This window comes from Triturus cristatus, chromosome 3_2 (genome assembly GCF_964204655.1).
Source record: "Triturus cristatus chromosome 3_2, aTriCri1.1, whole genome shotgun sequence".
Lineage (NCBI taxonomy): Eukaryota > Metazoa > Chordata > Amphibia > Caudata > Salamandridae > Triturus > Triturus cristatus.
In genome coordinates, this window is record NC_140584.1 from 561814528 (window position 1) to 561837015 (window position 22488).

Consider the following 22488-nt stretch of genomic DNA (forward strand, 5'->3'; position numbering starts at 1 on the left):
CATCAAGCCATTTGCTTGCCCGAATGGAGGCAATAGTAGCTTACTTCCCCCTCACCCTCCCAGGGCAGATAGAAGGGCTTGTCCAAATTGGAGAGGTTGCTTCAAATCTACCACGGGAGGGGTAGAAAGTCCACTAGTTACAAGGGATTTTGCATCTGGAGGAAAAAAAAGGGGTGTCAACTTTACACTCTAGCATTTACCATTCCCAGGCCATAAAATGGACAAACTAGTCTTTCTGCCCTCCGCTATGGGCATTCAGAGAGTTTGCCCCCAATTTTCCCCAGTGAGGGGCAGAATGCCCACTAGACACCAGGGATTTTAAAAGGGCACCAAACCAAACAAAAGGATGGGGCAGCCTACCCGCCCATCAATCCATATCCCTGCCCCTGTAGAGGAAATAGTGTATTTCTGCCCCCCTGAGTGAGATAGGTGGCATGCCCAAATTAGAATGTTGTCCAAATCTCCACCTGTGTGAAGAAAGTCCACTAAACACCAGAGATTTTGTATTTGGGGCTAAGAAAAGGAGTGCAGACATCACACTCAAACATTAGGCCATACTCCCACCACATAGGGGACAAACCAGTATTCTGACCTCGCCAGAGTGCAGAGGGGAGTTTGCCCCCAATTTGCCCCCGGCAGCAGTAAGCCCACTGGGTGACAGGACATTTTTTATACAGAAAAATGGGGTGGGTCTGGCCCATCATGAAATCTGCATCCGGGGGAGGAGGTAGAAAGCCCACTAGTCACTAGGGATTTTGCATTTGGGTCAACAGAGCAAATGAAAGGGTGTGTGGGTATTCAACTCTGCCAAAAAGGGACGAACTAGACCCCCTGGACAGACAGATGGTTTGCCCCCAATTTGCCCCTTGGGGGGCAGAAATCCCACTAGACACCAGGGATTTAAAAATGGCGCCAAAACAAAAACATTGGGCGGCCTACCCTAGCATTGTCCCATAACCCTGCCGCAGTAGGGGCAATAGTGTCTTTCTGCCCCCACAGTGACAGAAAGCAGGCTTCTTCCCATTGGGGAGGTTGCCCCATATCTGACCCCTGGGGATACAAAGCCCACTCCTCGGAGTACAGAGGGAGTTTGTCCCCAATTTGTCCCCGGGAGCAAGAAGCCTACTGGGTGACAGGGCTGTTTTTTAATATAAAAAAAATGGGTTGGGTCTGGCCCATCCTGACAGCTAGGCCCAACATCACCCCTAAAGCCTCAACTGCCTTTTTGCTCCTCTGCAAACTAAAACATTCCATCCCAATGGCAAGTGAGAGGACATTTGATTCTTTTGGGTGTTGTTTTTACTTATGGGCTAGGAGAGTGTGGCTAAATCCCAATATCGTCCCACTTGTCATGGGGAGTTGCTGTGCTGTTTGGGCTTTGGTAGGCAGCTACCTGGAGAAAACTATCAAACCCAGACATTTTGGAAAGAAGACATTGAGGGTTGTCCAGGGTGGTATGTCTTGCATGGACTCCAGTGTGTGCAGAACGCAGCAGTTCGCCTGGTTCTGATGCGTCCTAGGAGAGCCCCATCGAAGCCGGCTCTTGCCTCCCTCCATTGGTTACCGATTCGCGAACGAGTCTGGTTTAAGGCGTTGTGTGTCTGCCACCGCATTATTTATGGGACTGCGCCAGCCTATCTACTCGATTTTCTCACTTCTTATGTTCCAACTCGCCGCTTAAGGTCTGAGGGGAGAGGGTTGGTATGTGTTCCTGTTGTGAAGAGAGCCAGGATGGGGGGTCGTTCCTTTCGCCTTTTGGCGGCTCAACTCTGGAATAAACTTCCACTGAGTCTGCGACTGGAGCCCTTAGAGGGCGTCTTTGAGGAAAAATCTGAAGACTCATTTATTTCCTTCAGGATAATGGTCCGGTAGCTTAACTTAGCAGCTCTCACCGTAGCGCGGGGACACACTGGCTGAGTGTAACCATGTGCTTTATGAGTGCGCTAAAAAAAAAAATGGATCCCATGACATTTTCTTACACACAAAGCTCTGCATACCTCAAACTGCTTAACATAATGCTTTTTCCTTACATTTCTGTGATTTATAAACTTCTGGAGTACACAGGGATCATCAAAATTCCTACTGCCAGGCATTCCCCCACTTATTCCAAAAAGAGCATTACCCTTCTTGTCTGGGTGAGCTTGGAATCCACAAAAGGAAATGCATTAACTGACCCCAGGCTCGGCTGCCACGTAGGGAAACCTACCAAACCTACACATTTCTGAAGACTAGACAACCAGGCGAGTCCAGGGTGGTGTGCTTTGCGTGTTTCCCATGAGGTTTTCCTACCCACAATGCATGTACACCTCAAACTTTGTCTAAAATCACAAATTGCCCTTGCTTATATGTGACATAATCTTCCAGAATCTACATGGATCCTTCAAATTTCTATCAACCAGCGGTACCCCTCTTGTCCTGATAAAAAAGCTACCTCACTTGCGTGGCAGGGCTTAGCAACCGAGACAGGAAGGTATCAAACCAGGACCAATGGGGGAGGCTTTTTTATCTGTTTAATTGGAGGAATGCTGTGTGCTAGGAATTTTATGGGTTCCTCCTGATTCCAGAAGTTTCCATCACTAAAATATATGGAAAATATGGGATTATAGACAAAGTTTGATGATTGAAGGACATTGGGGGTAAGAAAACCTTGTGGAATTCATGGAAGGCTCACCACTGTGGAATTCCCAAGGTGTCTAGTTTTCATAAATGTCTATGGGTGGTAGGTTTTAATGAGAGGTCTTTTAGCCAACCTATACAAGTGCCGTAGCTTTATTTTTGAGATCCATGTGGAAATTCTGGGTTTCACAAAATGTGTGGATCCGGACAGATTCTGAAACTTTTCTGCACAGAAATGAGAGAAAATGTGTTTATTTAGTCAAAGTGTGAGGTCTCTACGAATTGGATTTTTGTAGTTCTGGTATCACTTTATTCATCAATATTTACTTTGGTTTTCTAAACTGTTTTGGGGTTTTTCTTGAGTTGTGTTTTCGCTTTATTACTGTTTGTGTGCTGCATAAATGCTTTACACATTTCCTGTAAGTTAAGCCTGGCTGCTTTTATGCCATGTTACGAGAGGTTTAAGCACAGGTTAAGTGAGTGACTTTTGTGGTTCACCCTGTCTACGATTGCGGTTGTTGCCTGAGTGGGGCTTCCAACCCTGCTAAATCAATATTCCAAGAGATACATATGCTCTAATAAAATGTGTTTTACTAGTACTTGGCTCCAAGGGTTCAATTTTCATGCACACCCTCTAATTTTAGTTCCACTTTTCCACAATAGTAGACTCAGAGACTTTGGGATATCCTTTGACATTAAAGTACAAAGAATTGATTTTTATTTCTCCTATTTAAATGGTCCTGCTCCTGTTCTCCAAAGTCCTTTGTTTAGAAAGGACAACCCTTTCCGAGTTCCCATATAGTACATTTACATGGACTTTGTACATGGTGCTTGTGTAAGTCATATGACCTTTACTAGTGGAAAACTTGTACATATTCACATTCGTTCCAAGAGTGATGCAAAAACACTTCTGTTGTCCAGTGAGTCCAAGATGCATGGCATTTTAATTCTAGGAGAAAAGAGCTAAGTTGACTCCTACTGGCAGTATCAACAAATAAACAACTGAAAACAAGGAACCATTAATTATATTTGTATATTCCTCACCTTTATAGGCTGTTTCTGAATATTACTTGGCAATCTTGATATACTGTAACACAAATTGCATGGAAAAGGAATTTTCTCAGAAAAACCTAGCTAGTGTATGCATATACATTTTGATAAAAGTTAATCACCTCAAAACAAATACATTTAAGCTGAATAGTACTGCATTACATTTAAGCTTTTTAGATTTACAGTTGAGTACTTCATTGTGTACATTTATTTTACTCTAGGGAGCAGTTCAAGGCCCTGAAGAATTTGCAGAGGGGCTTGTTATCGGAGTGAGAAGTCTGCTTGGCCATACAGTGGGTATGTTATATTTTCTCAGACCATTTGAATTTTATTTTCCAGGGCATAGTCATAATGATACTTTCACATCAATTGTTATTGTTAAGATTTTGCATTGTGTCTACAAGGCCCTATGTCTATTAACAATCATTGAAGGCTTCTTACAATGTTATCAATGTCTTCTATTCATAGTAATCAAAAAGAACATATAGGATTTTAGACTACAAACATAGTGCAAAGATTCTAATGTATTTCTGCTTATCTCCAGATGTTTTGATTTTTGTAACACAAAGTGATGACCCGAACTGAGGCCATGACCAGTGCAACTGCAGTAAGGGTGTAAGGTCTATGTTCTCTGCCATTATTAGTAGTATTTTTCTATGCCCAAAAAGAGTGTTAAACGTTATTAAAAATCGATGTTCTCTGTCATTATTAGTAGTAGTATTTCTATTCTCAAAAAGAGTGATATACATTCTTAATGAAGGACAGAGGCTTGTGACATCCACCAAAATAATAGCAGACCGTTTTTATGTCTTGCTGTACGGGTTTTTAGGTCGGCCTGGGAAGCGCATTCGCTGCTCTGTGAGGCATGCTGTATTCAGGTATGGACAGGAAGCTCTGCCCATATTTTTAATTGGCTTGTGTCATTGTCCTTTGGAAATTTTGGCTTTTCATTGGTTAATAGCCTTAGTACCGCTTTGTCTCATTTTGTACACTCCCATCAGGACACTCCCTGTTGCATGTGTTGTTACTTGGTAGGCTTTTATTACATGAGAGCGTTTTTCCTAAACACAAGGTCGTGTGTGGCCTGTGGGTGGGGAAGGGGTGAGTTTTTCCACAATGAAAGTGCTAAAGATAAAAAATCGTATGCTCTCATCTTCTTGTTTGTTTTGTAGTGTTCAAGAATTAGTTGTTTGGCAGTTCAAAATTTGGAAGCTCACATTGCAAGAGTGAGTTTGGCTGTTTGGCAGTCAGAAATTATTTATCTCATAGAGACATCTAGCCCAGATTCCTTACCTTAGAATTCTCCCCAGGCACAAGACTACCTTCGGAATATTTTTCCTGCAGAAACTCTGCGCGTCGGTTGAGGGTGTTGTGCGACTCAGTAGTGACATCGTCCACCGGATGTGGAGTCGATGGAGTCCATATAAGCCCTTCCCCAATGCACTGATGTCAGTTTCTTCGTTTCCAGGCTACAACGTGGATCTAGAGAAGCGGCTCCTCTGGCTGTTTTTTGGCCTTTTACAACATCTTTTCATTTGGAACAGTGTGCCCTTTTTCTATGCCTTCTAGTTTTAAACATACTGAGTCTTGTGCTCAACATATGTCAGGCATGGACCCTAATTCTGTCTGTATGTGGTGCTTGGGCGAGCACCACAACTCCGAGGAGTGTGATGATTTTCAACAAAGGAAGCCGAAGGAGTCACAGAAGCGATGGATGGAGCTGCTGACGGCGCGTTGTTGAAATCCTTTGAATCTCGCCGATCTCGGTCACCTTCCCGATCAACAGTGCCTTCACAGAGCTGTTCCAGGAGCCGTTCCCATAGACATCATTCACTGTTGACGTCCGGCTGTAAGACGCGTCGCAAAGGATCGAAGTCGAGGCATATCCTGGCTTCGTTTTCTCACAATGTTGTTTTCCATGGTTGATACAAAATGGTTCAGCACCCAACATTGTGTAAATCAAATGATTTTGCATTGATCAAGAGTTCAGCAAAGGCATTTTAAGTAGTATAACACAAATTACATGTTTCGTAACATAAAGCATCAATCAAGCATGTTCAGTTTATGATTCTTTATTTATAATTTTTTCGTCATCTTTTTAATCAGTTAGGAACTGTAGGCAACACGTTTTGTCCTCTCGGACTTCTTCAAGGCTCTCAATAAAATTCTTCTCAATTTGGCTAGACGGTATAATTCTGTTAATGTTTCTGTCTTCGTTTGTATGCTTCACTGATTATTTTATCCTCTCATTAGGAGTTGCATCCACATGATTGTTAGTCATACAGCAATGTTTTAGATGGATGTCAGAAGTGTTATCATTTACAATATTCAAAATTAACGTTCCTCTCTAATTGGTGGCACCCTATGTTTCAAGGACAAGATTAATTGTTTCTCCACGCACAGGGTTCTGCGATATCACATTGGGGAACCTTGTGCATTGAGAAACAATTAATCTTGTCCTTGAAACATAGGGTGCTTCCAATTGGAGTGGAATGTTTATTTTGAAAATATATTCTTTTTATTTCATGTGCCTCTCCTTTCAACCGTTTTTTTTTTATTGTTGGTTCAAAATTTTGGACGTTATGCTTTATGCAGCTTCTTTTTCTATGAGACTGTGTGTTTTTTACTTTTTCATCTGCTTCTGCTTTGTCTGATAGCCTTCACTGATCCGAAAGACTCTGACTTCCAGTAGTTGACCTTTACTGACCTCTGCCTATTTTAGACCAGTTATCCCTTGTATTCTTTATCATAAGGTTCCTTTTCCTTTTGCTTTCTTTTAGTATGTGGCTCTTTCCAGCCTTCTTCAGGCTTCTAATAAGCAAGCATAATTTCCTAATGCTTTGCCGGTTTTTCTTTTGCTGAGAGGTGTGATTTCCCCCTCTCTCTTTCGCTCGCTCGCTCGCCTTGTATTTTTTGGAACTATGTTCATGAACGTCAGCGTGGTGCTGCTTTCATACTTTCATTGATATCTTTTTCTATATCACTGTATTATCTCCTATCTGTATGGCAATGCTCTAGGGACATGTGTATGTCTTAGAAATGTGGATATATCTGTATTTCGATGTTTATATATCTATATATCTTTTCATAACACGATCTCCATGTCACCTTTTCAAGATAGATTTCAAAATAGTTTTATATGCATTGCCTTTCTTCTCCACCTATCTTTGGTTCTCCATGTTGGGTGTTTCTAGCAGTGTTCCTCTGTCTGGAGCCTGCCTAGGACAAGACTTGGTTTTTTGTTTTGTCCTCGAGGATTTGTAATTGGATTCACATGTAGGAGGCTGGCTCAGTAAATGCTGTACACCTATTGGTGATACACGCTACACTGAGTCCAGCCAACCCTTAGTAATAGTTTAGAAGGTCCCTGATAAGCAAAGTTCTCAAGGGGTAGCTGTGGAGATCAGCTCTAGGAGGGTGTAAACCACACAGGTCAGTCAGTGAAAATCCCACAGGAAAGAACCACACCAGTTGTTAGAAAAATACTATAGTATTTATTAGATACCAACACTAAACTATCTTGGTGTATCTCTTATCCAGGGATATGCATACACAATAACAAAATCAGTAAAACAGGTAAGTAAAACACATGGGCCCCTACGGGGGAGCCAAATCATATGCTGAGTGTAATGTGAATGGGAAACCTAACCAAGGCACCTCTCAAGGATCTGTAGGCCAGGGGAAGCATGGAACCACCCAAGGTAGGTAATGAGTCCCTAGATGTTCAAGGTGCAGAGGTGATACCCCAGGTCAGAGTTCATAGAACAACAAGGGGAAGTCATGGTTTGGGTTCCGGATCCTGTAACCAGGGAGATTGGATAGTACCCCCACCCGTGGATACCCAGAGAAGTAGGATACCTACACCAGGGAGTCCGGGTGCATAGGTGGGAAGTGGTTTTGAAACCACCCGTTGAAGTCAATGGGGATCTTCGGATGTCCAGCTGCTACTGTGACCCTTGGACCAGGTCTGCGGAATCCAAAAGTGGATTCCAGATGAGGCGCTCCTGAGGAGAGAGGAGGCAGAGTCCAAACCACCTGGAGTCATCCAGGAGGTGCAGGAGCACAATGCCCACTCTTCTCGGCGATACTTCACGGCAGAAGAACATCTTGGAGTTGCAGCTGTGGAGCCCAAGCGCGGATGTAGAACACAGGTGCCACTCATGAGCTGCCCCACCACGGTCGAAGAAATTGCTGGCAGGACTACTACCATGCCTTGACAAATGCAGCACATGTGTTGCAGGCAGAGTTGCAAAAAGGAGGGCCAGAAAGGTTCAGGGAACTCACCCACCTCAGGTTATTCAGAGCCAGCCATCAGCAAACAAGAGAGCCAGCAAGAATCGATAGAGACCCAAGGAGGATAATCTGGCAGCAGGCATAGTGAGTCGCACAGAGGCGTCAGCAGCACAACAAAAATGGAGGCCAACGACTCAGGCGATGCAAGGATGACTTTGCTCTTGCAGCAGAATGATGCTTTAGGCTGCGGCTTCTTGAAGCTCGAGGATCTTCGCATTGGAGAGTCAACAAGCCTTGGCACCGGCAGCCAGACACAGTGCACAGAGACACTGCTCTACGAGGGATTGTAGTATTCCAAGTTGCATAAAAAGGGGTTCAGGCCTCCGGAAAACCATCGAATCACCACCTGTGTTATAGAGCCTTGAAGAGTCTTTGGGACAACAGGATCCACAGACCGGTCGTCAAAGGTGAGGTGCCTGCGGTTGCAGGGGAGTGACTCCTTCACTCCAAGGGAGATTCTTTCCAGCTGTCCTTGTCATTGTGTTCGGCACAGCCCAACAGCAGAGATCAGTGTCCAGGAGCAGAAAAGTCTTTTGTAGAATATTGATGACAAGTCTTGCAGTGGAATCCTTGCTCAGATGAATCTAGGGTCCCGCTCTCTGGGGTGCCCTTAAATAACCCGGGATGGGGATTGGTCAGCTTCTGCGGTGACCAACCTATCGGGGAGGGGTGGGTCCAATGACGCTATTCTGATGGTCTGACCAGTCAGATGCTCCCAGGGACCTCTGCCTATCTTGCATTAAAGATGGCAGAACCAAGTAGCCACCTGGTGGAGCTCTAGGCGCCTCCCTCAGGGAGGTTCTAGATAGGGGGGGTCAATCACTCCCCTGTCCTTTGTGTAATTTCACACCAGAGTAGGAGCCAACGGCTCCTGAACTGGGGCAAGTCAGTTTATGCAAGGAGGGCACCAAATGTGCCCTTCAAAGCAGTCTGGTGGCACTCAGAAGCACCCCACTCTAGCCCAGAGACTCCTAATTCTCTCAACAGGCAATCCTTTATTCTGCTTTCCCCTGCCCGAGTTAGGCACACCAGGAGGAGGGCAGAATAATGCCTGGGGTCGGCACAGCACTGGCTTGCACGCAGGCCATGCAAGGCTACACAAGTAGACATGGAGGGCCTCTAAGAAGCCACCCAGTACATAGTATCATGCAACTAACACTGGAATCGGTGTAGGTGCATGATTTCAACATGTTTGATACCAAATATGACTAGGTTTAGTGAAGCCATTATGTAGTTGGACATCTTGAGTTTGCCAGTGTCCACTACATACCTTAAAACAGCTTCCCCGAATTTACAAAGCCCAGAGAATTGAGTTTGTGGTTTGTAGGAGTGTTTCTTCTCATGCAGGGGCACCCTCACACTTAGAACCATGCACCTCGCCCGTGGACTGAATGGCATACCTTGGGGGCGACTTATAGGGTTTAAGTGCAGTGATAAGGATATATGATAAACCTTATATCTGTAGTGAAAGGTGCATGCACCATTTCACGCAGGCTGTAGTGGTGGTCCTGCAAACACAGTTTGCATGGGCTCCCAGGGGTGGCATAATAAATGCTGCATCCCATGGAAGAGCCCTGTTGTATCAATACCTTGGGTACCTTAGTACCATATACTACCATATACTAGGGACTACAAGGTAGACCAGTATGCCAATTGTGGGGTGTACAAAGTACTTACAAGTCAATTTAGAGGTGAGAACACTGACACTGGTGTCCTGGTAAGCAGGCTTTTAGTGTCCTACAGTCAAAACACACTGACAATATCAACAAGTGTCAGAAAGATCCTACTTTCCTACAGGGTGTATCACCAATAGGTGTACACCATATACTGAGCCAGCCTCCTACACTATACGCTACAAAAGTCAGGTACTCAGAGTCTATGGTGTGGGGCCACTGTCTTACGGTTGTTGTTAACCTTCTGATCCGACCCCTTCAAACTCCCACTCATCTAGCATTTAGGGTAATCCTAGTTCGGGTCTCGAACATAGGTCCAGTGCTCCTCTCCTCACAAGCAGAATTGTGCGCAGTGAGTTTTCAGTTTTAGATCTCTCACCAATGCAGGGCTCTCTAGTAGGCCTTGCTGAGCCTCCATGTATTTCAGTCCCTGTCTCCCTCTTGTTGGGGCAAGACATGCTGGTCGCAAAGGTGCTCGTGCTCTGCTTTGAGCCTTGAAGCAGACACTGGGCCACATGAAAAGTCCAGAGGCAACACCAGTGCTGCAGCTGGTGCACACAGTGGGTTGCCTGGAGATTGTTGTGTTGGCTACTAGGTGGGAAAAACTCCAGGTTTTCGGTCCCTGGTGCCGTGGTCCATTTGAGCAATTTTTTGCAAAAAGCATGAAGCAGCAGAAGACATGATTAATCTGGGTAATTAACCGGGCACACTTTGGCAGTGATGCTGATCTGCCACTTCACCTCCGAGAATGGTGTCCACCAGTCAGGTTCTTTTGAGTCTCTGGTGGACGGACCCTCAGCTCCAAAATGAGCCACTCGTCTATATACCAGCAGTCAGGTCCTCATGTGGGGTTGCCTCTCAATCCCTCTACTCTCTGATAGGTCACCTCCATGCATCCCAGGATAGGGAGAGAGTTTTCCTTCAGATCACACTTCAAGTGATGTCCCCTCAGCTATGGGACACTGTCTTGCAACCATCAGCCCTGGTTGCGCAGTAGTTTTCTGGGTACTTTGTTGAGCACCCCCTCCTTGTGAGAGAGAACTCGGAGCTGTAATAGCTCCTCCTTTGATAAAACTATTGCAAAATGGAGATGTGTACTCTATGTTTCCACTTTCAGAACTGATTTGAGCTGGTTCCCCAGTCAAATGTCCCTCTCAAGCTGACTTCCAGACTCAGCCTTTGTCTAGAGTGATGCTCCTCTCGGCAAGATCGTCTCCAGACCAAAGTACTCCTAACAGAGGCACAAAGAGTTCTGAGCATTTTCTACCTGGCCATCAACAGCCACACGAATGATCTGGTAGAGAGACAAAAGGCTGCCCTCATCTAATGGGCCCTTCCAACTTCATTCCTACCCTACACTAAATGGCTGCACTTCAGGAATACCAATCAGCAGTTCTTTGCAACAAAATTACCTTTCTGATGGATACATCTAATCACGGATTCCTCACCTTAGAAATCGTCACGGGTTCCAGACTGGATCTGGAAACTTTTCTCCCGCAATGCTCCCCCTTGATGCTACAGGCACATTTTGGCTGGGATGTTAGCAAAAACATCTGGGATTAGCTTGTCAGAGTGTAACTTTACACATGTGGATGAGTAGTCCACCATTCCTGAAATGCAGATAAAAAGGTCTGGTCGTGACTATATGATCACTGAAACCCTCCAATCTGTCACCATAGCTGAACATGTGGATACCCATAACAGGAATGGTACTCTACTGTCATTAACGAGAGTGTGTTTGGTGCAGTTCCCCAGGTTCGGGACTGCACGCATGTAAAGTGGCAGGCCTAGGTATTTGCTCACATGCTAGATTGGCTTGTGGCTGGGGCCAAATATTCAGAAAAATAGTACACAGTTAAGCACTCTGGGCAGGGAACACGGTGGTACACCATGCAGGGGATATTCCAATCACACCATCATGCGACATGAATATGTATATTTTATAAGCACCAGAACCAGTTGAAAAATATTAGTCAATTTAGTTTAATTCTGGTAGGCTGAAAGTGAAATGACTAACGTTTCAGATTCAGGTGAATTAAGTTTTCAAAATAAAAAAGGGGGGCATTATTGGCTAATGTGAATGGATCAATAATACAGTCGTGATGACTTACGCAAATTAGCTTGTCATTTGTGTTTTTCTCTACCATTTAGTAGTGTATATTGAGATAATGCCTTTTAATATGTATATTATTATTTATAAAGATGGTGCTACATTTCTAAATAAAACAGAATACCACTACCCAAGTCACCATCGTAGCATTTGCCACTTTGAGTGCTCAATGTGAAGCGTGGTTCATTTAATTTGGAATCATTCAAATAATGGGTTCTATCAATAGAACCAATCTACCCTTGGTGATTCTTGGGCCATGTAAACCCTACTTTGTTGAAGAAATATCCTTGTAAACCCACCAGTCTAAAGATACACACTTTAAACAGGTCACCAACACCTTAATTGAGTTATAAACTGTTCCGGTACAACCACAGTCTCCATCCAGTCACGTTTTATAACAGCACAAAATGCTTGTAGGTAGAGACTTATGATTTTCTTCCGTGAGCCTTACTTCTTATTAACAACTATTTGTGTGGGAAGGTAACATATAATTTCTTTACAGAGTAAAAGCCTCTGTCTGGCCTGCCAGATACATAGTTTGTAAAGGAAATGCCTCAGTTATTTAACAACACAAAGTATGTACATTTAAAGTGAGAAACAACAGAAAACGAGAGGCGTCTATCTATAGCCATCTGTGGATTGTAGGGATAGGAATGTATTGAAAACTTCGTTTTTTTAGGAAACATCTTTCCTAATTCCTTCCCCTAGCACCTTCTGTGAAAATGGGGCGACTGGTGCCATTTACCCCAGAAACTTGCTGTAAGTGCACTTACATGAAAAGGGTGGGAAGTAAATGTAATTCTGATGGATACTTCTGCCTGTGGATTCCTCACCTTTTGAATACCCCCTGCTCCAGCATTCCACGAGAAAATTCTTTCCTAGCTCTCCCACATTGACGAGGACGTCACAATGGACAAGCTCCGCTCGCGGCACCGAATGACTTCATTGGAGCCAAAAAAGGACCTCGTCGGCGTGCTGACGTCAGTTCCAATATTTCCGCGCCATCGACGGTCAACGGTTTTTTTTCAGGGCTCTCCATTTTCATCGTAGAAAACTTTGTATCTCGTAGTTTGTTCAGAATGGCTACTTCTAGGAAGACCGGATTCAAACCCTGCAGAGAGTGTGGTGGACACATGTCTATCACGGATCCGCATGATGACTGCCTGTGGTGTTTATCCTCGGACCACGACATCGAGGAATGCAGAAGCTGCAGGAAAATTAATTCGAAGGCTATCAAAGAACGTGAAGCCAAGTTGTTTATGGCGAAAGCCAAGAAGGAAAAGAGAGGTAGGAAGAGGGCGAAGTCTTCGTCTTCTCACACTTCGAGGTCAAAGAAGCACAAAAAATCCAAGAGAAGACATACCTCTCGTCATCGTTCTTTGAAGGCCAGGGTCTCGAGATCGAGGTCGCCGACTCCAGCCAAGCGACCTTAGAGAAGGGACTTTATCTCTCCAACTCCTTCTCCTCAAGTGATGCCAGTACCATCTACGGCTGCGACGTCGCCGATTTTCAGAGGCTTCTTTGCTTCATAAAGAATAACCGGCTCCAGCGACGTCACCGGCGCCGGGAGGGTCCTCTCCAGGCCGTGTGGCTTTACCTGTGCGGGCGCCGTCCCCAGCTCCGCAGGCTCCAGTGCGACCTCAGGTGACTCCCCTACAGGAAGGTACGGATCCATATCCTCCATATCCTCCTTTTCCTGCTCCTGGGGCTGACTTTTTGCATTTTCTCAATGCGATGTTTGGTTTATTTACAAGAGCCTCGACTCCATCCGGTGCGCCTTCAGGCCCCGTGGGTCCTTTGGCTTTCAACCTGGGTGTGCCTCAGTTCTATCCCCAGGCGCCTTTTATGCCGTTGACTCTGACTTGGCATTTCCCGGCGCCGAGATCGTCCATTCCGGCTCCCCGGACTCCTTCAGCTGCTGAGTCTGCTCCACCTCGAATTCGATCGACGTCGAGTTTTGATGTCGAGGCTCCTCCATCAACGCCGCTGCCTAAGCAACGCTCCAGGAGAGAGGCTCAGAGATTGCTTGAGGAGGAGGAGTATTTGCAAGTTCAGGAGGAAGGAGAAATTGTGGACTCTGTGGATGAGTTTGAAGGCCTTCAGGAAGCTAGTGGCCTAGATACTTCCCCTGAGTATGACTTCCCATCTGCAAGTGGATGTGTTGTACAGGACGTTGCACCTTACCATGTAGTCATAAAGAAGGCGGCTGATTTATTGGGCCTCAAACTTCCCTCTGCGGAGATAAAGCTCAATATATTGACAGAAGTTTTAAATACTCCTTCGTCAACTTCTGAGCCTCTACTTCCTTTCACAGATGCCTTAACAGATCCAATTCTGGAGGTGTGGCAGAAGCCTTTGTCTGCTCCGGCTGTATCTCGTTCTATCTCCAGAAGATACAAACCTTCCCCTAGTGATCCAGCTTTTTATCATCGCATCCGACACCGGAGAGCCTAGTTGTCCAAGCTTCTTGCTCAAAAGAGTCTTCTAGTGCTTTTCCTACCATTTTGGGTGATAGAGACTCGAAGAAGATGGAGCAAGCTGCGAAGAAGGTGTTTTCTTCTGCTAGTATGGCTCTAAAGTGAACTAATGCAACCTGCCTTCTTGGATGATATATTCACGCATTGATGGACTCTGTTGTTCAATTGACTCCTAAGTTGCCTGAGGAAGATCGTGCCAACTTCTTGGAAGTCCTTTCGGATTCGCAGGCCGCAGCACGTCAAGTGATTCAGTCAGGCATGGACACTGCTGACTCTGTGGCTTGTGTATGGGGTCTTCTGTGGCTACAAGGAGACAGGCATGGCTAAAGTCTTCTGGTTTTTCGGCTGATGTTCAGGCGACTTTGCTGGATTTGCCCTTTGATGGGTCAAGGCTCTTTGGTTCAAAGGCAGATTCAGGCTTGGAACGTTTCAAGGACAGTAGAGGTACCGCAAGATCTTTAGGCCTCCAGGTGCAGTCTCGAGGTTATGGATACAAAAGATATCGGGCTTTGGGAGATCTTCTTCCTTTCGTGGCCGCCAACAATTTCAGCAGGGTCAACAACAGCAGAATCCCTTGTACAAATCATTCAGAGGGAGAGTCCTCAGGGGTGCAAATCGACAACAGACCTCCTGCTCTTCCTCTACCTCCCCTCCCGCCACCGTTGGTACATCAGGAAAGCAGTTCTAGATTCCCAATCTTAGAACATGTTGGTCCAGTTGGTGGTCGGGTGTCCCACTTTCTACAAGACTGGAGACTGATCACATCAGATCATTGGGTCTTGAATCCTGAAGAGAATGGGTACGCCCTTCCATTTTTGGAGTTTCCTCCTCCTTACCCTCCTCCCCAGGGCAGTTGTTCAGAAGACCACTGGCTGCTTATGTAGCAGGAGGTTCTAACATTACTTCAAAAAGGTGCGATAGAGGTGGTTCCGGAGCAGGAAAGGGGTCAGGGTTGCTACTCCCGATATTTCCTGATCCCCAAAAAGGACGGTCGCTTGAGACCAATCTTGGACCTCAGGATTTTGAACCTTTACCGCAGGCAGGAAAAGTTCAAAATGTTGCTCAGGTTCTCCTGCGCTGCAACAGGAAAACTGAATGGTGTCCATCGATCTGCAGGATGCGTATTTTCATCTTCCCATCCTGAAGTCACATCGGAAGTATCTCCGGTTCACGGTGGGATCGCAACATTACCAGTTAGCGGTTCTTCCATTCGGTCTCACTTCCACGCCTCGAGTCTTTACAAAGGTGATGGCGGTGGTAGCAGCTCATCACAGAAGGTCAGGGGTTCCTGTTTTCCCCTACCTGGGTGACTGGCTATTGAAAGCGGAGTCTCCAGACTTGGTTTCGCGCCACTTGCAAGTGACAACTCATCTGTTGATGAAATTGTATTTTTCGATAAATGTACCCAAATCTCACCTGGTGGCTTCTCACGCAGCCTGTTCATAGGGGCAATACTGGACACTTCTGTGTGTCCAGCATACCCACCTCCGCAGAAGATTCTCGACATACAGGAAATGATTCCTTTATTTCACGATGGAGCAGTTGTTCCAGTTCTGAAGGTTCTTCGCCTGTTCGGTCTGTTCGCATGCTGTGGTATCAGCGCAACGGAGATCTCGGGGAGAACATTAGAATCTCCAGAGAAGCTGCAGCGGAGCTGTCTTGGTCGAGTGTGCTGGGCAACCTGTCTCAAGGAAAGCCCTTTCAGCCTCCTCTGCCGGTGGCCACAGTGATCACGGATGCTTCCACTCTAGGGTGGTGTGCTCATCTGGGGGATCTGGAGGTCAAAGGCCTTTGGTCTCCAGAGGAAAGGTTGCTTCACATCAACCTTCTGGAATTGTGGGTGATACGTTTGGCACTGAAAGCTTTTCTCCCTTCCCTTCACGGTCAGTCGGTTTAGGTCCTGACGGACAACATTACCGCGATGTGGTACATCAACAAACAGGGAGGTGTAGGGTCGTATCGCCTCTGTCAAGAGGCTCTGCGGCTCTGGTCCTGGGCTCAGGGCCATCGGATTTGTGTTTGCAAATCATCTGGCCGGTGTACTGAATGTTCGTGCGGACAGTCTCAGTCGGCGTTACTCGGCCGATCACGAGTGGCAGCTTCATCCGGAGGTGGTCCATTGCATCTTTCAGATGTGGGGATCTCCTCGGTTGGACCTGTTTGACACTCACGAGAACGCATACTGCCCGTAATTCTGCAGTCTCCAGTTTCCGATGCAGGGAGCTTTGGGGGATGCGTTTCAGATAGATTGGGGCTCACAACTCCTTTACGCGTTTCCTCCCATACCCTTGATTCCTCGGGTTCTGAGGAAGATTCGCCAAGACCGGGCCCATGTTATATTGATCACCCCGGATTGGCCAAGAAGGGTGTGGTACACAGACCTACTTCACCTCTCGTCGCACCCTCCGCTACGTCTCCCTCCCAGGGCAGACCTCCTCTCGCAGTCGCAGGGGCAGGTTCTACACCCCCACCTCTAGAGCCTGTACCTTCATGCCTTGAGATTGAACGGGGCAACCGGAGTTCTTTCTCTCTCCCGCCGGATATAGTGGATGTTATTTTATGATACATGGGGACTCTCAACTAAGTCTATTTAATCTTCCAGATGGTCCAGATTTGTTAAGTGGTGCGGAGAGAGAGACATTGACCCTTTGAAGGCCCGCTTGTCTAATATTTTGGAGTTTTCTCTTTCGTTAGCACAACAAGGTTGTACTGTAGCCACTGTTAAGGGCTATTTATCGGCTTTGTCGGCCTTTTTATGTTTGCCGGACCAGCCGTCTTTATTTAAGTCCCCCATTGTCATGAGGTTCATTAAGGGCCTTACAAATAAGTTTCCTCCCACACCTTTCATTATGCCTCAGTGGGATTTGAATTTCGTTCTCATTTTTTTAATGGGTTCTCCGTTTGAGCCTCTTCATTCCTGCCCGTTGAGGCTTCTTTCTTTTAAAACGGTTTTCTTGATTGCCATTACCTCGGCTAGGAGGGTAAGTGAGCTTCAAGCTCTTAGGTCGAAACCTCCTTTCCTGACCATTCATGCGGATAAGTTGGTTCTAAGGACCAGGACTGCTTTCCTTCCCAAGGTGGTTACCCCTTTTCATATGGGACAATCCATCACTTTACCCACCTTTTGCCCACCTTTTATCCTCCCTCTCACCCTTCCAAGGAGGACGAGAGACTGCATCGGTTGGACCCTAAGAGGGCTGTCAGCTTTTATTTGGATCGGACTAGAGATCTGAGGCTGGACGATCAGCTCTTCGTGGGCTATGTTGGGAAAATGAAAGGCAAGGCAGTGCACAAGAGAACGCTTTCCAGGTGGATTATCTTGTGCATCAAGATTTGCTACGCCCTGGCCAAGAAGGAACCGCCTGAAGGTATCAGAGCTCATTCCACCAGAGCGAAGTCTACTTCTTCTGCTTTGGCTAGAGGTGTTCCTGTTCTTGATATCTGTAAGGCAGCAACTTGGGCCTCCCTCCACACCTTTGCAAATCATTACTGCTTGGTCTCTGGGGTTAGGAGGGATGGCCATTTTGCTCGCTCTGTTTTGCAGGATTTTTGGTCTAGTCAGGTGGACACCCTCCTCCGGGAGAGGTATGGCTTTGGGAATCTTTTCAAAAGGTGAGGAATCCACAGGCAGATGTATCCATCAGAAGAACAAGTTAATTACCTTCGGTAATGCTTTTTATGGTGGATACAATATCTGCCTGTGGATTCCTAACGCTCCCACCCACCTCCCCATTGTCCACCTGTTTCTACCCAAGAATTATTTTATTTAATATTTCTTAATCATGTTTGTATTTAGATAATGAGATTTGCTTATTCTATTGCTATATCTCTATACCTTTATTGATTATGTATTTGTAAATTTATATACATGTATATATTTGGTATGCTATGTTTGCATTTGAAAATGTGTCGGTCTGCCCGATTGCCTCGGTGGCACGGAAAAAATGGGTACAACTGACGTCAGCACGCCGACGAGGTCCTTTTGTGGCTCTGATGACGTCATTTGGTGCCGCGAGCGGAGCCTGTCCATTGTGACATCCTCATCGACGTGGGAGAGCTAGGAAAGTTTTTTCCGGTGGAATGCTGGCACAGGAGGTATTCAAAAGGTGAGGAATCCACAGGCAGATATTGTATCCACCAGAAAAAGCGTTACCGAAGGTAAGTAACTTATTGTTTACAAAGTCCTTCTTCGATAGTTCCTTTGGTAATGGCAATGCTGGTGCCCTTTCACTCAGCTACTTCGCTTAAATATGCTTGAATCACTGTCCGAGATTCCAGGGCTGCGAAAGGTTTCCAGAAATATGAATCTCTCTGGTCACATAGAATTCCTTGAATACCACTCACATATTCAATAAAACAACAAAAAATAGATTGATCTAATTTATACGGCAAGACACAACTAATTGCTATACACCAATATTTAATGGAGATCTGACATTTATATAACATTTATATTTATATTCCTGAATTTAATTTTCTCTCCAAAGGAAGAGGAGTAGCATTGTTTGTTCATAATGACTGGAACAAATGCTTGACATGTTATATTTGATATACAGGGGGCGCAGCAGGCGTCGTGTCCCGCATCACTGGTTCTGTTGGAAAAGGATTGGCTGCTATGACAATGGACAAGGAGTACCAGCAAAAACGCAGAGAAGAGATGGGTCGGCAGCCGAAGGACTTTGGCGACAGCCTTGCAAAAGGAGGAAAGGGTTTTTTGCGGGTATGCATTTTCACACTTTTAACACATTCGTTGCTAAATATTTGGATATCGCAATGAAATAGTGTTACTTTGCTGACAAGGTGCAACCTTATTTCTACATTGCACCAAGAAATAGATTATATGCTACTGTTTTAAAGCATTCAATTTCCAAAAATCGAAGGTTGTCCATCCTACAGCTTCCTTGATTTTCAGGTCCTAAGCCTTAAACTAGATTCAGAATTTTCCCCCAGTTACCAGTGGCAGCTGATGGCATTTGTAAGTGGTGTGGCGAAACGTTACATCACGAATTACTAGGAACCAATGAGAGCCAGTTTATCTCTCCCACGGGGGATTAGGGAGAATTATGGCATTGATCAGTACAGTAACAGTGACACTTTTGGCAAAATCTACTAAATGCCGAACTTTAAATGTTTTTCAAGAGAACCCATGTTTTTTTAAAGTGCAGGTGCAGTGGCGCCGGGGGGCTAAGGGGCCTGCAGGGCCCGCTAAAGCCTGATTATTGCTGTATTTAACAGTTTAAAGAGTTGCCAGGGGCCCATGTCCTTTATTATACTTGATCATTAACCACCACAAGGGCAGCCCAAACCACCTGAACCAGGGGCATTCAATAATTATTCCAAACAAAAGGTTCAGAGTGTACAATTCAAAAGCAAATATCCAAAAACAATAAAAGCATGACATTTATATAAACAAAAAAGAAAAAGAAAGAAGAAAAAGAAAAAGAAGAAAAAAGAAGAAAAACACCCTAAGAGAAAAACATACAAAATGTATTCAATAAAACAGCTCAGTGTGTTAAGCTGGTACATATAACATTAAAAACATATACATGACCAGACAAGTGGCAAACAAGGAGAAAAGTACATAACATGGGAGTTTACACAATTTTTCATAAAACTCCAGTAGACAAAGAAGTGTGTCCTTCAATAGTTGCGGCCACAATTGCGTCGACGGCGTTTCGACCTTTGGTGTTAATCCATGGTCATCTTCAGGACGATAAATATACTGAGCATCCTAAGCAAGTAATTTCTGTGTTAAACAAATTAGATACCACTGTTATTTTACTTCAGCGGTCAAAATTTCAGAAGCCGCTTGAAATAATATGCAAGCGTCGGGATGACTTCGACAACCTCAGTTTGAAGAGCCGATCATAAACGGTTATAAATTCAGGGGGTCATGGAGCGAGCAAATCGTCCTCAACTTCACCCTATTTAATCCATGCGGGACTTAAACACCACACGATAAATCACAAGACCAGTAGCACCAGGGGTACGGCATGTGTAGAGTAGCAGAACTCTCTTCTCTAGGTACAAATAGACACTTGGCTCACACCCAGTTGTCCTTTGGAGACGTGAGAGGAGCCACACACAATATGGAATTCGAGGGGATGTAGTGAATTACAAAAAGGCCAATACCTTTTGCTACCACATGGGGAAATAAGCACTGCAGCAGCTTCATTAAAATAAGGCAATAATAATTATACATAAATACAGCCTATGGAATAAAGCTGAATAGCGGACAATATATCTGTGCTTTTTAAATTCAGTTAAAGCTGTTATGATTCACCCACATCCATCGGCTCCATCAGTACACTGGCATTGAAACTCCCCAGGCTGCAAGTGTCTTCAAGTAAACACTGAAGGCGGACTGCTGAAAAGGGAGCTTTAGCTTGAACTTAATATGAGGGGATGATGGCATCACGCAGGGCTTCGGTGTACATCGCTCTTTGACACCAAATTCCTTCCGCATCAGTCTTGTATTGACTGCAGCCCCTCTCTTATTATATCGACGAGTTGTGAGAAAATAAGGCCGGACCTTTGCAGTGGGCTTCCAATCTGAAAGAAACAGATAGTTATAGATGACTTAACTTAGAATTACCCCCAGGCGTCAGACTGGATCCGGAAAGGTTTTCGTCAGCAGTACCCCTGCGCGTCAGAAGGTGGCGTCGGTCAACTCCGCATTTGGCGTTGTGGTCGTCTGGATGACGTCGCGGTAGCTACATAGACGCTGCCCTCGCACGCTGACGACAGTTCTTTCTTTTTCCGCACCAGCAAGCGCAGATACGGAGAGCGCTTTACCCCTAGTCATTTTTTTACTGAGCTTTTTCTCAACTTCTGTCGAATTTTTTGAGTCATCGACTCCTGGTGCACGAGGGATGCCCGGCTTTAAGACTTGCGGTTCCTGTACCCGACTGATGTCGGTAACTGATCCGCACCACGTGTGACTCTACTGCCTGGAGCGCAACCACGACCCAAAGTCGTGGTCCGACTGCCAGACCTCGGCCCAAAGTCTTTGCGGGAGCGGTCCCGAAAGCTACTCAAGGCCTGGCAGTTGGCTCCGTGCTGTTTGAGGTCCCAGTCGTGTAGGAGGTCAAGGCAAACACCATTCTTCCTCTAAGTCTTCGCACTTGGTGTCAGTTAAGTCAACTCTCAAAAAAGGGAGCCTAGGGTAGGTAGCCCCCCTCTCAGGACCATATAACAAAGCGAGACCTACCCCGGGAAAAGAAATAATAATTAAAATGTATTTGTGCTCTAGGTACCCACTACTTGTAGTGCCTATCTCACTCACACCCTCTGGTGTTTCTGCCACTGAAATGGAAAAACTACTGTTATACACAGCCCGTGTCTGTTCTTACAGGCTGTGACAACGACAAGCTCCTAGATGTCAATGTGTTTCCCTGCACTATTGTGCTGTAAAAACCTGCTAGTGGTAAAGGCAAAGGTACACAACCAAAACCAAAAAAGGTGTGATAGGCCGGCAGTGCCTCACGGAAGCAGCCCCAACGAGGTTTGTGTAGACAGGTACTCGCCTACTACCTCCTGTTATCATCATCGGCTACTGCCGCCCAAACAGAAACAGAAAAGGAGGAAAACGATAAGGAGTGCTGGAACCCTCATGCTAATCCTAATAACTAGTGTCTAAAGGGCAAACTATATAGTGATGTGTGTCTAGTAATCTAAAGAAAAAGAGGAAATGTCGACCCAAAAGCGGGGACTGAGTCTGATCAGGACCCAAGTCACTCCTATTAAAACCGAGCAGCACTACACTGGCTGTGTGAAACTTTATTCTATGCTGTGTCACTGCTCATTAAAACCAACATGTTTCGTTGCCCAATTAAATTTAGCGGCAACTTCTTCAGGGCTAGGGTCGACTGGTCTCTCTGCGTCGCTAGCGTAGACCAGCGATTACTTTGTCAGCACCTGGGGGAAACACAATTAAAAACACATACTCAGTATCTCACCCATCCGGTCAAAACCAGTACATACGAGCATCTGCTCGTCCTCCAAGATGCCTGCTTTACACCTGACGTTCATATTTACCATCATAGATGATGTCTTTCAGCATACCTGAACCTTCGGTATGTGTGAATATCTGTGGTATCTTAAAAAACCTGGACTGCTTGTTCAGAGGCTGCGGAACCGCGTTTCTGAAAAAGCACAAAGATATAACAGTTATTAAAGTGCCCCTGTGTATACTGGTCAGTCCCCTCTGCTCATGTATCATGTGTCAACTCATTGTCGATAACCTACGATGTCATATGTGCAGAGCCCA

General features: G+C 45.5%; 1 protein-coding gene across 1 annotated transcript in view; it reads left to right on the top strand.

Annotated features, from left to right (window-relative positions):
- The window catches only part of VPS13C (vacuolar protein sorting 13 homolog C), a 2873871-nt gene that overhangs the window by 2552490 nt on the left and 298893 nt on the right, over positions 1–22488 (top strand). The window contains exons 75-76 of the mRNA XM_085648297.1: positions 3888–3963; positions 18776–18939. Of these exons, the coding sequence (XP_085504423.1) occupies positions 3888–3963; positions 18776–18939 (240 nt within the window). The remainder of the gene's footprint in view (positions 1–3887; positions 3964–18775; positions 18940–22488) is intronic.